General features: G+C 42.4%; 1 protein-coding gene across 1 annotated transcript in view; it reads right to left on the bottom strand.

Moving 5' to 3' along the window:
• The window catches only part of DDX31 (DEAD-box helicase 31), an 83,031-nt gene that overhangs the window by 52,460 nt on the left and 15,804 nt on the right, over window positions 1-14,767 (bottom strand). Inside the window, exons 7-13 of the mRNA XM_017849534.1 lie at window positions 10,901-10,945; window positions 9,524-9,565; window positions 8,708-8,772; window positions 6,919-7,038; window positions 6,679-6,785; window positions 5,292-5,527; window positions 4,369-4,545 (exon numbers count right to left, since the gene is read on the bottom strand). Coding sequence (XP_017705023.1) covers window positions 4,369-4,545; window positions 5,292-5,527; window positions 6,679-6,785; window positions 6,919-7,038; window positions 8,708-8,772; window positions 9,524-9,565; window positions 10,901-10,945 — 792 coding nt within the window. The remainder of the gene's footprint in view (window positions 1-4,368; window positions 4,546-5,291; window positions 5,528-6,678; window positions 6,786-6,918; window positions 7,039-8,707; window positions 8,773-9,523; window positions 9,566-10,900; window positions 10,946-14,767) is intronic.

The following is a 14,767-nucleotide window of genomic DNA, read 5'->3' as shown; positions in this document are numbered from 1 at the left end:
AAAAAAAAAAAAAAAAAAAAGATTAGATATTTATAAAACTATGTATTTTAATTGGAGAGAAAATACATTTGCATTGAAGGAAGAAAATAAAATACCACTCAAGGCAAACCATCACTACCACTGGGGATACCTTGATGTTTTCCGAGTTCCCCTTTTATGCATCACATAACCAAATGTGTAGCTTTCCAAAAACATGGCACCCTACTATTTATACTATTAACATGCTCTTAGATAGCAACAGAATATGAACATCTCTTCATGCCCATAAGTATCTAAAGACCAGGTCATCTGTTGTGGTGAAACAGTACTCAGCTAAATGGATGCGCCGTTATTTATTTGACCAATGTCGTATGCAATGAAGCTTGTCTCCGATTTTTTTTTTTTTTTTTTTTTTGAGACAGGGTCTCATTTTGTCACCCAGACTCACTGCACAATCTCAGTTCACTAAAACCTCCACCTTCCGGGTTCAAGTGATCCTCTCACTTTGGCCTCCTGAGTAGCTGGAACTATAGGCATGCACCACGACGCCTGGCTAATTTTTGTATTTTCTGTTAGAGACGAGGTTTTGCCATGCTGCCCAGGCTGGTCGCGAACTCGAGGTCAAGCAACTCACCAGCCTCAGCCTCCCAAAGTGCTAGAATTACAGGCATGAGCCACCACGCCCTGCTGATTTTTTAATATTGCAATCAATGCTGTGACAAACATCTCTGTAAATAAGTCACTGTGTAGATTCTTAATTATTCTCTTAGGTTAAATTCCTAGAAACAGACTTGCTGGACCAAAAGGTGAGCATCCTAGAATGCTTTCAGTATGAGCCTGCAACGGCACCTTCTGAACGCTCTTCAGTCATGATGCTCTATGCGCTTGAGTTGGTCACATTCACCCGTCAGCAGCAAATACAAAGAAATAGAACCAAACTACTCAAAATCTGGAAAAAAGTAAAGTCTCTGCTGCTTTGGCACAGTCACTGTGTGCTATGGCATGTCTTTCTGGGCTTTCATATGCGTAGATTTTGTCCATGGCTGGAAGCCCAGGGCACACCTCACTGAGTACACTGGATAAAGACATACAAACAACCAACATTCATCGAGTGCTCACCATGTACCAGACACTGGCTTAAGCACCTCACACATCTGAACTTCGCTAATCCTCACAACAACCCTATGTGTAGGTACTATCATCACCCCATTTTCCAGAAGAAAAAAACTGAGGCACAGACAGGTTAAGGAACTTGCCCAAAGGACACACACACATGGTAAAGGGCTGGAATGATATCTGAACCCGGGAACTATGTTCCTAAGTCAGTGCTCAGACCCCAAAAGGACAGATCCATTTGTCCAGTCTGCTGCATGATCTTTATAAACATCGTAGAATCAGAATCAGAAAAAATCAAAAAGTTCATAAAAGCTTATGAAACACCTTAAAGACTAGTTATGATGCATTCANACTATAGGCATGCACCACGACGCCTGGCTAATTTTTGTATTTTCTGTTAGAGACGAGGTTTTGCCATGCTGCCCAGGCTGGTCGCGAACTCGAGGTCAAGCAACTCACCAGCCTCAGCCTCCCAAAGTGCTAGAATTACAGGCATGAGCCACCATGCCCTGCTGATTTTTTAATATTGCAATCAATGCTGTGACAAACATCTCTGTAAATAAGTCACTGTGTAGATTCTTAATTATTCTCTTAGGTTAAATTCCTAGAAACAGACTTGCTGGACCAAAAGGTGAGCATCCTAGAATGCTTTCAGTATGAGCCTGCAACGGCACCTTCTGAACGCTCTTCAGTCATGATGCTCTATGCACTTGAGTTGGTCACATTCACCCGTCAGCAGCAAATACAAAGAAATAGAACCAAACTACTCAAAATCTGGAAAAAAGTAAAGTCTCTGCTGCTTTGGCACAGTCACTGTGTGCTGTGGCATGTCTTTCTGGGCTTTCATACGCGTAGATTTTGTCCATGGCTGGAAGCCCAGGGCACACCTCACTGAGTACACTGGATAAAGACATACAAACAACCAACATTCATCGAGTGCTCACCATGTACCAGACACTGGCTTAAGCACCTCACACATCTGAACTTCGCTAATCCTCACAACAACCCTATGTGTAGGTACTATCATCACCCCATTTTCCAGAAGAAAAAAACTGAGGCACAGACAGGTTAAGGAACTTGCCCAAAGGACACACACACATGGTAAAGGGCTGGAATGATATCTGAACCCGGGAACTATGTTCCTAAGTCAGTGCTCAGACCCCCAAAAGGACAGATCCATTTGTCCAGTCTGCTGCATGATCTTTATAAACATCGTAGAATCAGAATCAGAAAAAATCAAAAAGTTCATAAAAGCTTATGAAACACCTTAAAGACTAGTTATGATGCATTCAGATTTGGGGCAAGAAAAAAAAAACCTACCAAACTCTGGGACTTTCATCACAACTACCATGCAAATAGCGACTCCTATCCAATGCTCAGAAACTTATTTAGAATCATGTCAACCATCTAAGGAGACCATGCTAAGGTCTTGTAGGACAGTGGCCAGGGTAATAAGTCAGGAAAACTTAAGTGGGACAGTTTTAGCCTAGTCTGGAACAAGAAACTTACCCCTAATACTTAGAAAATAAAACACAGGGATACTATAACCTCCTGTCTTCCACTGCAAAGGCTAAATACTATACAGACATTCTTCTTTTTAAACTACAAAAACACAATTTTAATTATAAAAAAAAACCTTTTAAACTATAGAAACAGAACTATTGCTGAAAGACAGATAAAAACAATAATAATAAAGGCGCTTAACATTTACTGAGCACTTCCTGTGCGCTAGGCCCTGTACGGAGAGCTCTGTCTGCATTAACTGAGTCAACCCTAAAGGAAGTACAATTATCATCCCCACTTTAGAGACACGGAAACTAAGTCACAGAGAGCTTAAATATTTACCTGACATTACACAGTCAGCAAATGACAGCCAGGACAGGACTACAAGCAGTGTGCCCCCAGAGGGCACAGCTATAAACAGCATACTAGACTACTTCCCTGTTACAATGTGAGATGAACAGCCTCTGTATAATGAAGCTATAGACTCTTGTGTGTGATCTATTATAGCGAATTCCTAGACTATTCTGAGTCCATACCCAGCTTCCCCCAATCGCTTGGATCGATGCCGCAGAACGCCTCTGGTAAAAACAGACTCACAGGATTAGTAAACAAAGCTTAAAACAAAAACAAAACTCCAAACCATTAATGGTATTAAAAAAATAAAATCAGCAAGTTTGATTGAATCAGGGATCCGAAGGTAAAGGCCAAGAGTTTACCTAATGCACAAGGGCTGGAATGTTCAGGGATTTCTATATAATCTTGTGGCAAATAACCTGTGTCCTTGAGTGACCTTGAGCAAGTTCGCTTTTCTGGGCCTCTATTTACTTCAGTATGAAAACAAAAGAGCAAAAGCAAAGAGAGGTTGGACTTGTTTAGGATCGTGTCAAACCTCTGGTGTCCCTTTTAGCTCTAAAAATGTTATGATCTTTTAAGCTGGCTCAAGTCAAATCTCATTCCGATTTCTAGTTTTCTTTCCCACTTTCTAATTTGCAAAGCTGTCTGGTACCCTCTCCTCTAGGGCAAAATGGCTCCTACTTCTGAGTCTTGCTCGTCCTTTCTTTTCCAATTCCAGTAAGCGTATCTCACTCCCGTACTCCACCCCGACTCCCTACCAAACGGCCTAGTTAAGAGTGGAGGAATGCGACTCACACAGCTGAGTCCCTAAAAGAGAGGAAATGTTGTACTCTTCTTCGTGAACAGAAATCTTACTCCGTGCAGAGAAAGAATTGGGAACCCGCAGCCCCTTTGGTTCACAGTACCCTCTCCCAACCAAAAGCATTCTGAGTGCAGCGCTGTGTCTTGTTGACAATGACAGCAGCCGTGCTCAGCAGTACCATATGGGATCCACAATTTAGCTCCATTAATGCTCTTAATTTGAAGACATCAAGCCCTAATTACACACTGGGTACTAAAAAGGCAAAACCCTTCCCTGGTGCCAGCTACTTAGTGGTACTCTGTTGCCTTAACAGCTGGTTGAGGTAGATTCAGGCCAAATCGGGGCCTGTGAGCTCTCTCGGGTGGAAGAGACCAGCTCCTGGAGCAAAAGCAAATGGGAACAATAGACTCTCCTTGCCCACATCAATCCAGCAGTGTGATCCCCTCTAGTTCCAGTGGGTCCCCCATTTTCGTCTAATTCTTGACTTGCCCAGTGGAGTGTGCAAGGGTCGTAGCCATTGCTGAGCCTAAAGAACAGGTTTGCCGGACTTAGGTTCGTCCCCATCTCCACGTGGGGCCACGGTGCTGTCGCTGCACAGGGAGATCAGTGCTCACCTCCTGCTCCATGTTGCCATGCAGCCGTAGGAATTTTAATCGCGTGGAGGCAGATGGCAACTGCCCTGATGCCGGCGCCCCTGAGCTGCTCAGCAGGGTCTGTAGGAAGAGGCTGTAGTGGAACTCCACCAGCTCGCAACTTGAGAAAAAGATAACCATCTTCTGGTCTTTCTCAAACTACATTGATACAAAGGGAGGAAAAACCCACATATTTTAAGATTACGTGACGCCAAAATGAGTATTTCTCTAAACTATACAGTCATGCTGACCCCCATTTGGAAATAAAGGTGACTATCTTTGAATTATTTTAAAAATCAAAAACAGTGATACTGCACTCTACAAAGAATGCAGGAGAGGAAAACGACACAGCTATCATTTCAAACGGGTTTCCCTTATCTGACAAAAATAAACACACTTCAGAGCACAGCTGTGTGGGAGCTCCGTTCCCCTTACTCATCCAGGGCTTGCCACAGCAACACTACCTGGCTGAGACCCTACATATGCAGAAAATCTTCACCCTGAAGCCCTTCCACTTACTATCTTCTCACGTCTGAGAGTCATCACAGAAGTCCAGTAAATAAATACACAAATGCCAGGACTCTTGGAGAAACATGAGCACAAGCCCCTATGTCTGCCTCACATCCAGCTGTTCCCGCCACCTGTGATGTGCCTAATATCAGTCCCAGGAAAGGTATCGAGGACAGATTTCAAGCTGAACATCATGGCTACCATTGACCTCTGATTCTTTACCATAATCCTAAAACTTGACTGAAAGGATGTACATCAAAGTTTGCATCCAGAATGCAGACATAAGTTGGAAAACCTCTGATTTTTGGTGTCTTAACTCATTGCTACCAATGGCTTAACACAAGAAAGCAGGCCTTTCTTCCCTGGATCAAGTCGGCACTAGCCCACAGTCCCACCTTGCATTTCTGAAGGATGAAGGCCGCTAGGCAGACAAGCCTCAGTTTGCTGGGAACCACAGTCACGTGCTGCTCGAGACTCTCTGGTATTGCAAAGCTGTCCAGCTCGTCGCCAGCTGGTGGAGGACAGACTTCCCGGATCGCTTTGTCCTTTGAGTTCAACTGGTCATGGCTCTTGTCCAGGACGGAAATACTGACTGGATCATGCAAACTGATATCAGCTAGCCGCGTTACACCTATGGATAAAAGTGAGAAGGGCAAAGCAGACAACAAACACACCGTGAAACTGGTCACAAAAACATACCCCCTATACAGCACCCACCCATGAATGTTAGGACTATGTATGTTACCCCATGGGTATCACCAAGTCCCAGCACTGATCTGCCCTAGTGCCAACATGTGTGTTGTGGGGAGATCTACCAAAACTTCTTCCCACAGCCTAATAACCAATCTGTACCAACGTTCTATAAACACTCACCTACGGAACAGCCTCCAAAAGACAGCAACAGATACTGCACCCACTCCCACCTCCCAAAAGGGTTCTTTGATCAAGTAAGTTATGGTAAACCTTGGATTTCAAAGGTTTCACAAAAGCTTCTTTGCTCTAAGCAGCCCTCTCAGGGCCTTTATTGTATTAATGTGCCCTGAGAATACCCAACGGAGGGATGTGGGGCATTTCTCAAACTTTCTTGACCACAGAATCCCTTTTTCATTTTGAATCATCCCTCAAATTTTAGAACATGGGGAACTGTGAGGGGTCACATGCATGGCATCTGGTACATGCACATTACAAGGTGGCCTAGTAAACCAAGGAAACCAGACACAAGTGAAAGCTGCACTGCTGGTCAATGACTCACTGTGTGGGGTGATTCTGGTAGAGTGATGCAACTTTTCCAAGCCTTCGTGTTCCCATTGATAAAAGAGAGCTAAGAATTTCTATTGCATATGGATGGAAAACAGAGAAGAGCTTCATTGATATATTTTTTAAGTTCAATAGCTCTATAGGAGGAAGAGTGATTACATCAAAAATGCACTCAGATAAGAAGTCATCATCTTCAGTGCAAGGGCCCTGCTCTCTGTGGGTTGCAAGTGCAAAAAAACCTCATGAAACCACCAAGCCAACGGCAGCCAGTCTTTTCTCATCCTCATCCCTGTCCTTTCTCCCTTTCCCCATGCGCTGGGGAACATATCTGTCTTGGATGACTTGAAGAGCGAAGCTGGGAGTGCTGAACATACAGTTTGAAAAGGCAGTCTTCTAAGGACATCTCCCTCCCTGCCCCCCACCTCCCTGAGGTTGAGAATCACTGCAGCAAACAACCCAGATTAAATCTAGGTCCTTCCTCTTCATTAGGAACAAAGAAGGACCCATCACTTCTTTTCAGCTCACCTTCTGTGAGTGTCGCTGATAGCAAGACGTTCTGTCGTTTCTGGCATTCAGCATTTACAGCATTAAGTATCACTGTGATGTCCTTTTCAAAACCCAAATCCAAGATTCTGTGGTTGCAAAAAAAAGAAATTTTCATCTATATGAAGAGCAAATGTGGTCTAACGGGCCACAGAAGTTGCAACAAGGAGAGCAGAAACAGCCCTTCTCTTCTACCTGTCATCATCCTGGGACGAGGCTCACCTGTCTGCTTCATCAAACACCAACCACCGCAGCCGACTAAAATGAATGTTCTTTGTGGATTTTATATGATCCACCAGGCGTCCAGGAGTTGAGATAAGGATATTTATTCCTTTGCGGAGTCTGTTTAAAATTATATATCATAAAAGGAAGTAAATCAAACGGGGCTATGCCAATAGAAACCACAGGAAAAAGGCAAAAGAGACAGACTCATTTCATGTACAGTACAAACGTGCCATAGCCTGAAATCATGACAAAACATAAAAACAACTGGGTAGAAAGCTGTGCTTGAGTCTTTCCCTGTACTGTGAGATACAACTGTTATGATGTGAAATTACATTAAAATCATAAAACCTTAATTTTGAAAGAAATCATAACTACATAATCCAATGCTCTTTATCTGATTCATAAATCCTTTCTAGAACCTTCCAAAAAAATTGTAGTCCAGCCTGTTCTCGAAGGTTTCTGTGCTAGGGAATCTAGTATCTGAGCAAGTTATCCCATGCCAGGGTGCTTCAATTGCTAGGACACTTTTTTTTATGCTAAGCCCTTTACGTAACTTCCACACAACGGGGCTCAGCTTTGTCCCATGGGTTATATACAATAAATCTAATTTCTCATTCCCCAAACAACCATTTTCCTATTAGTCCACAGTAATAAAAGCTTCCAATTTTTAGTACATTTTTTTTTCTTTGTAGAGATGGGGTTCTCGCTATGTTGCCTAGGTTGGTCTCAAACTCCTGGTCTTAAGTCATCCTCCTGCCTTGGCCTCCCAAAGTGCTGGGATTACAGGCATGAGCCATTGCACCCAGCCTACCTGGATATATTTTCCAGCTTCCCTTGCAGTTAAGTATAGTCATGCTTCTGTTTTAGCAATGGGATAAAAGGGTAAAGGGAACATGCCAATCATGCTTCGGAGGGAGCAGGTATGATTATCTCTGTACCTGCTGGCAAGAAATTAGATGCAATGGTTGGAGTGCCTGCAACTATCTAAGACTATGAGGTAACCTTAAAAATGGAATCATTCCATAGTGGCACAAAAAGACAGAGTTTGGTCCCCGACACTGGAGCTCCAGGCCAGCCCTGGACTGGCTCTGTCAGATTTCTTAAATGTGAAAGTAAAGTAAAACTTGTGTATTGTTTGTGCCACTGTTATTTCTCGTTATTCACAGCTGAGTCGAATCCTAATCAATGCTTTGAGGTTTCAGGTTTCATATTTACTCCTCGGTTATAGACTACATGCATCATTATTGAGTACTGGTTATTAAGCTGTAATACAATAAAAATGTTTTCAAAAGAATGAAGACAGTTTGAGATTTACTTGTTGCAACAATTTTCAACTGACACCCATTATAAATTCTAATAAAGAAAGGAATAAACATATTTGGTTGTAAAAAGCAAGTCCCAAAGCATTATATGAGTAATGATCTTGTTTTTGTAAAACCAAACAACAAAACCCCAAACTCTCAATGTACACAAAAGTGAGTTGCACCCAGGTGGATGTATACTAAACCAGGGATGCTGTAGGGCATTGGGTAGGTGGGAGTTAAGAAGGTGACAGCACTGTTAATAGCAACATCAGAGGGAAACGTGTTTGTAGGTTTAATATTTTAAAAAACAGCACCGTCTAGAGGTGACCGCTCCCCACTGACTCAATCTGTCCCTGTGCACTGGGACTAGGAAGCAGAGCCTGAGACAAAGCTCTCAGCAGGTTTAGAGGGACCCAGCCTTATGGAATAGGAAGGCAGGACAGATTCAAGAAGGAAATAACAACCAACAAACCTCTTCCTACCTGGCCTTTTCTGATTTTCTCTTCTCTCCTCCCATTAACACTCCAGGCACAATCCAGGTGAAAGGCTACAGAAAGACAGCAGACCACAGTCAGTGCAAAGCCCCTTTACTTAAACATCAGACACTGATTCCAAATTCCCTTTCCTTAAGGCATGAGAGAGAACTGGCGCTTCTCATTGTATAAGGTGTTATCGTGCAGACACAATTCCTAGGCATTGCTACACCCAGTACACTATTAGCAGTAACCTGAAATATAGGTAGATAACTAGCTTCCACCACAGTGAGAGAGAAATGTGAGCTTCCTAAATCATTCAAGTAGCTTCCCTGTCTTTCCCCACAGAGCCTGAATTGAAAACATATTTCAGTAAGTCCACTGCCTTTTTTGGCGTTAAAACCCAAGCAACACCTTTCCCTACTCTCCACCCCTAATAAAAGAAAGAATGGATCAATTCATGATCTAATTTGGTGAGTTGGCTGGCTTCGACTCTGAAACCATCACTCTCCTTTCTAAACAAACGCTACTTGCAGCTAAGTTGCTTTCCACTGGGTCACCGTCAGGCTATACCTGTGCATTTCTCTATGTGGCTTGCTAGTGACTATGATGAACCAATTATAGGACTTTATGCACCAGGAGTCACTGATAATCCAGCTAAGCTAGAAATGGGTGGGTTTAGATCAGTAAAAACCTATAAACTACCTAGAGAGAGCAGAGATATCCAGGCAAAAGGAAATAATTCTTATCTCTTTGAAAATAAAGAATAGACTGTGGTATACTAGTCAGGAAGCAAGATAAAATGGAACTCATGGTTTGTCTTACCTTAAGCAGTTTCTGGACAGTGTCAAAGCTTTGTAGAGCCAGCTGTAAAAATTTCAAAAGTTATAGATGATCAATAGGATCCCTTCTTCTTTTTTTTTTTTTAAAGACAATGTAACGTGATTAGGATCCAAACTTGGACCTGAAGTTAAGATTTAAGAAGAAAAAAATCCTATATACGGAATCTAATATACCTTGCTCTTAGACTGGTTGTGCAACCTGTCAGTTTGGGCAAAGAGTTACAGACACCACGTCTATTTGTTGGACATACACAAAAATAGTGTTTTGTGCTCCCTCTGCTGGCTCAAATTCCCAGAGTGCCACACAGAGAAGTTCAAGTCTATGCTGCACAAAAATGGTAACCAAAGTAACCTGAATTTGACTCTCCTTAGAAAGAGAGAGAATATAATATGTATACGAGGTAAGACAGAATAGTGATGCAACAGGGTAGCCTCCAGGAACTTCACTCTAAAGGTGCCATGACTGTGTTCTACCACTGTCCCAGGGTATGTGAAGCCTGGGAGATGGTGGTCACTCCTCACGTTTGTATCAATAAAACAAAAGCAAACTAACAGCTCCATTGGAGAACAAAGCAAGTGAAAATTAAAGTAGGCTACAACCATTAACAACCTTCAAAGATGCCTCATACAGAATCCCGTTCTTAAAGGATGTATACACAGTTTCCACATATTTAGTATTAATGAAGCATCCTAGAGAAGTAGCAAGTTTGCTGCTGTAAAAATTTTAATAGCTTCTGTGCCTGCTCCTTCATTGGACTGAGCTGAGATAGGGGACTGCAGGCTGTATAAAAGGCTGACTTCAAATCATCTCTGTGATCAATTCTCTGTAAGGAAGTGATCAGCACTTGATAGAGAAACCAGATACCCTAATCTGAAGTTGCCACTGTGGGCAAATAAAATAGATTAGATAGAATAGAGTTCCAACAAGAAAGAAAAAACTATTGAAAAGTTTAACTTTTAGGAACAAGTAACATTTTGGTAGCAGTAGCTTTTAAAAAAATTAAAGGTTCATTTTCAGAGCCAACTGCTTTTGGTTTTGAATTAAGTTGCTTAAAAAAAAACCTACAAAAATGCAAGGTTTTTTTTTTTAAGCAAATTAATTCAAAACACGATTAAACAGACATTTAATAGTGTCATTAGTTTCTAGACAATAGGAAAATACTTTTCCATACTTATGATTCTCAGAGACTACTTGAATTTTTCTCCTTCACAAGAACCAGAAGGATGGCTTTCAGGTAAATGGAACTGGTGGCCAGTGGCTTGTGCAGTAGGGAGAAAAATGATAAAACCACTTTTAAATTCAAAGGGACACTAGTGAAAGCATGTGCTTAAAACTTGCCCCAAAAGGGAGCCTGCTTACCTCTCTTGTTGGTACGAGCACCAGGGCATAGGGGCCATCACTGCGCTATTGACACACAGAAAAGAAATGCCATGAGCAGGATAAACAAAGGCAGACTCCAAATGAACAGGACACCGCGTGGCCAGTTGTAGAACATCAGAAGCACTCTCGATGAAGAAAGGGACAAATTAAGGTTGCCACTGATGTGGTTTGGCTATGCTCCTACCCACATTTCAACTTGCATTGTATCTCCCAGAATTCCCACATGTTGTAGGACAGACGGCAGGGGGGCAGGGCGGGAGGTGGTAACTGAACCATGGGGGTCGGTTATTCTCGTGATAATAAGTAAGTCTCACGAGATCTGATGGGTTTATCAGAGGTTTCTGCTTTTGCTTCTTCCTCATTCTCTCTTGCTGCTGCCATGTAAGAAATGCCTTTCAGCTGGGTGCGGTGGCTCAAGCCTGTAATCCCAGCACTTTGGGAGGCCAAGACGGGCGGATCACGAGGTCAGGAGATCCAGACCATTCTGGCTAACACGGTGAAACCCCGTCTCTACTAAAAAATACAAAAAACTAGCCAGGCGAGGTGGCAGGCGTCTGTAGTCCCAGCTACTCGGGAGGCTGAGGCAGGAGAATGGTGTAAACCCGGGAGGCAGAGCTTGCAGTGAGCCGAGATCCCGCCACTGCACTCCAGCCTGGGCGACAGAGCAAGACTCCCTCTCAAAAAAAAAAAGAAATGCCTTTCATCCTCTGCCATGATTACGAGACCTCCCCCTGCCATGTGGAACTGTAAGTCAAATTAAACCTCCTTTTCTTCCTAGTCTCGGGTATGTTTTTATCAGCAGTGTAAAAATGGAATAATACACTCAACTAACCCCATTATTCTAGAATACTGTTCTAGAGATCCTGGCCCAAGCAATCTGACAAGAGAAAGAAATATGATGTATAAAATTAGAAAATAGGAGACAAAATTATTTTTAGCAGATGATGTTATTTTATCTTAGAAAAAAAAACCATAAGAGAATTAATTAAAAATGTATTACAAACAAGATAATTTTGTCAAGCAGCTGAATGCAACATTAAAATATAAAATCAATAACCGTCCGGGTGCAGTGGCTCACACCTGCAATCCCAGCACTTTGGGAGGCCAAGGCGGGCAGCTCACTTGAGGTCAGGAGTTCGAGACCAGCCTGACCAACATGGTGAAACCCCGTCTCTACTAAAAACACAAAAATAAGCTGGGCATGGTGGAGGGTGCCTGTAATCCCAGCTCTTCAGGAGGCTGAGGCAGAAGAATCACTTGAACCCAGGAGGTGGAGGTTGCAGTGGGCCAAGATCATGCCATAGAAATCCAGCCTGGGCAACAAGTGTAAAACTCAGTCTCAAGTAATAATAATAATAATAATAATAATAATGATTCAGTAGCCTTCCAATATAAAAAGTTAATAGCAACAAAAAATACAAAAAGAATAAGCTTAGCAAAAAATACACAAAATCTATATGAAGAAAATTTTAAAACATCTCTAAGGGGCATAAAGTAAATTTTGAATAAACGGAAAGATATACCCTATTTCCAGATAAGAAGATGCAATAGTACATAGAAGCTAATTATCTCTAAATCAGTCCATAAATGTAATGTAATTCTAACAAAAATGCCACAAATATATGTATATATAAAATAACATATATAACCAAACAACCTGATTTGAAAGTTCATATGGAAAATTAAATGTACAGAAATAACCAAGACATTTATGAAAAACATATCAGATGTTAAAATAATTGAAAGCTGCAGCAATTACAAATAATGATACCGGCCGGGCGCGGTGCCTCAAGCCTGTAATCCCAGCACTTTGGGAGGCCGAGACAGGCGGATCACGAGGTCAGGAGATCGAGACCATCCTGGCTAACACGGTGAAACCCCGTCTCTACTAAAAATACAAAAAACTAGCCGGGCGATGTGGCGGGCGCCTGTAGTCCCAGCTACCCGGGAGACGGAAGCAGGAGAATGACGTAAACCCGGGAGGCGGAGCTTGCAGTGAGCTGAGATCCGGCCATTGCACTCCAGCCCGGGCGACACAGCGAGACTCTGTCTCAAAAAAAACAAAACAAATAATGACACTGGCACATGAATAGAGATTATAATAGTAAATAGAGTTGAGAATAGAATCAAATAGATACCAAAATTTAGAAAGTAATATAAGGACCATTTTATATCAGCAAGAAAAAGATGATTTAATTCAAAAGTCCTGTGAGAAAAAAATAAAGTTAGGAAAACAAAGCTGGAATTAAGTTGTCCTTTTAACAGATGACATAAAACTCAGAAACCTTAAAAGAAAACACCAATAAGTTTTATTACCTAAAATTTTAAATTTCAGAATGGAAAATAAAGCCTAAACAAAACCAAGAGTCAAATGATAACCTGGGGGGAAAATATGCCACACCTGAGAGAAGTAGCTAATTTCCTTAATTTATAGAATTTTAAAAGCCCTGTAATTCAGTTTTTGAAAAAAGACCAATTTGGCCGGGCACAGGGGCTCACACCTGTAACCCCAGCACTTTGGGAGGCTGAGGTGGGTGGATCACTTGAGGTCAGGGGTTAGAGACCAGCCTGGCCAACACGGTGAAACCCCGTCTCTACAGAAATACGAAAAACATTAGCCAGGCGTGGTGATGCACGCCTGTAATCCCAGCTACTCAGGAGGCTGAGACAGGAGAATCTCTTGAACCCAAGAGGCGGAGGTTGCAGTGAGCTGAGATCGTGCCATTGCACTCCAGCCTGGGCGAGAGAGCGAGACTTCATCTCAAAACAAAACAAAACAAACAATTCAAATAGAAAAATGAATAAAGCGCCGGATGTGGTGGCTCATGCCTGTAATCCCAGCACTATGGGAGGCCAAGGCGGGCAGATCACTTGAGGTCAGAAGTTCAAGTCCAGCCTGGCCAACATGGTGAAACCCTGTCTCTACTAAAAACACAAATACCTGTAATCCCAGCTACTCAGGAGGCTGAGGCAGGAGAATCTCTTGAGCCCTGGAGGTGGAGGTTGCAGTGAGCCAAGATTGCGTCACTCCACTCCAGCCTGGGTGACAGAGCGAGACTCTGTCTCCAAAAAAAAAAAAAGAAGACACATAAAGCAGCTGAGAGCACTGGAGGGCATGGGAAAACTGCACCTTCCACACTGCTGCTGGAGGGCACACTGGCATATTCCCTTCCAAGTTTAATGTTGGCATTATCTACTAAAATAAAAATGCAAATTCCACTTACAGAAAGTTTTCCTACAGAGCATATGCGTGCATAAAGAGGTTACAGAATATTTTACAGACTGTAGAGTATTTAAGTGGCCTTGTTTGTAGCAAAATACTGAATATAAATTCCACCATCCAATAAGAGAATGAGTAATTCACAGTACATACATACATACAATGAAATGCTAGGCAGTCTTCAAAAAGAACAAGGTAGCACAATATGGTGTTAATTAAGGAGCCCAAAACACATCAAAGGAACCAAAGCAAGGCACAGAACATCCTGCATAACAAAGCAACCACTCATTATCAAACCAAGCAAAACATAAAAAACACTTCACAAAAAAGTGGTAAGAGGAATTACACACACTCATATTTGCTTGATATGCACAAGTTTCCCCGGGAGGATATACAAGAGGCTAATAACCACCATGGCGTCTTGAGAAGCAAACTAGGCCACCAGGGCAAAGTGGGAATAGATGACTTTACTTTTCACTATATATATATTTTTGGTACCCTTCAAAATTGTTAAAACATATATGGTGGCCGGGCGCGGTGGCTCAAGCCTGTAATCCCAGCACTTTGGGAGGCCGAGACGGGCGGATCACGAGGTCAGGAGATCGAGACCATCCTGGCTAACACAG

This window comes from Rhinopithecus bieti, unplaced genomic scaffold (genome assembly GCF_001698545.2).
Source record: "Rhinopithecus bieti isolate Rb0 unplaced genomic scaffold, ASM169854v2 scaffold_2205, whole genome shotgun sequence".
Lineage (NCBI taxonomy): Eukaryota > Metazoa > Chordata > Mammalia > Primates > Cercopithecidae > Rhinopithecus > Rhinopithecus bieti.
Note: the sequence above shows the minus strand (reverse complement) of the source record. Positions and strands in the feature narration are given on the sequence as shown.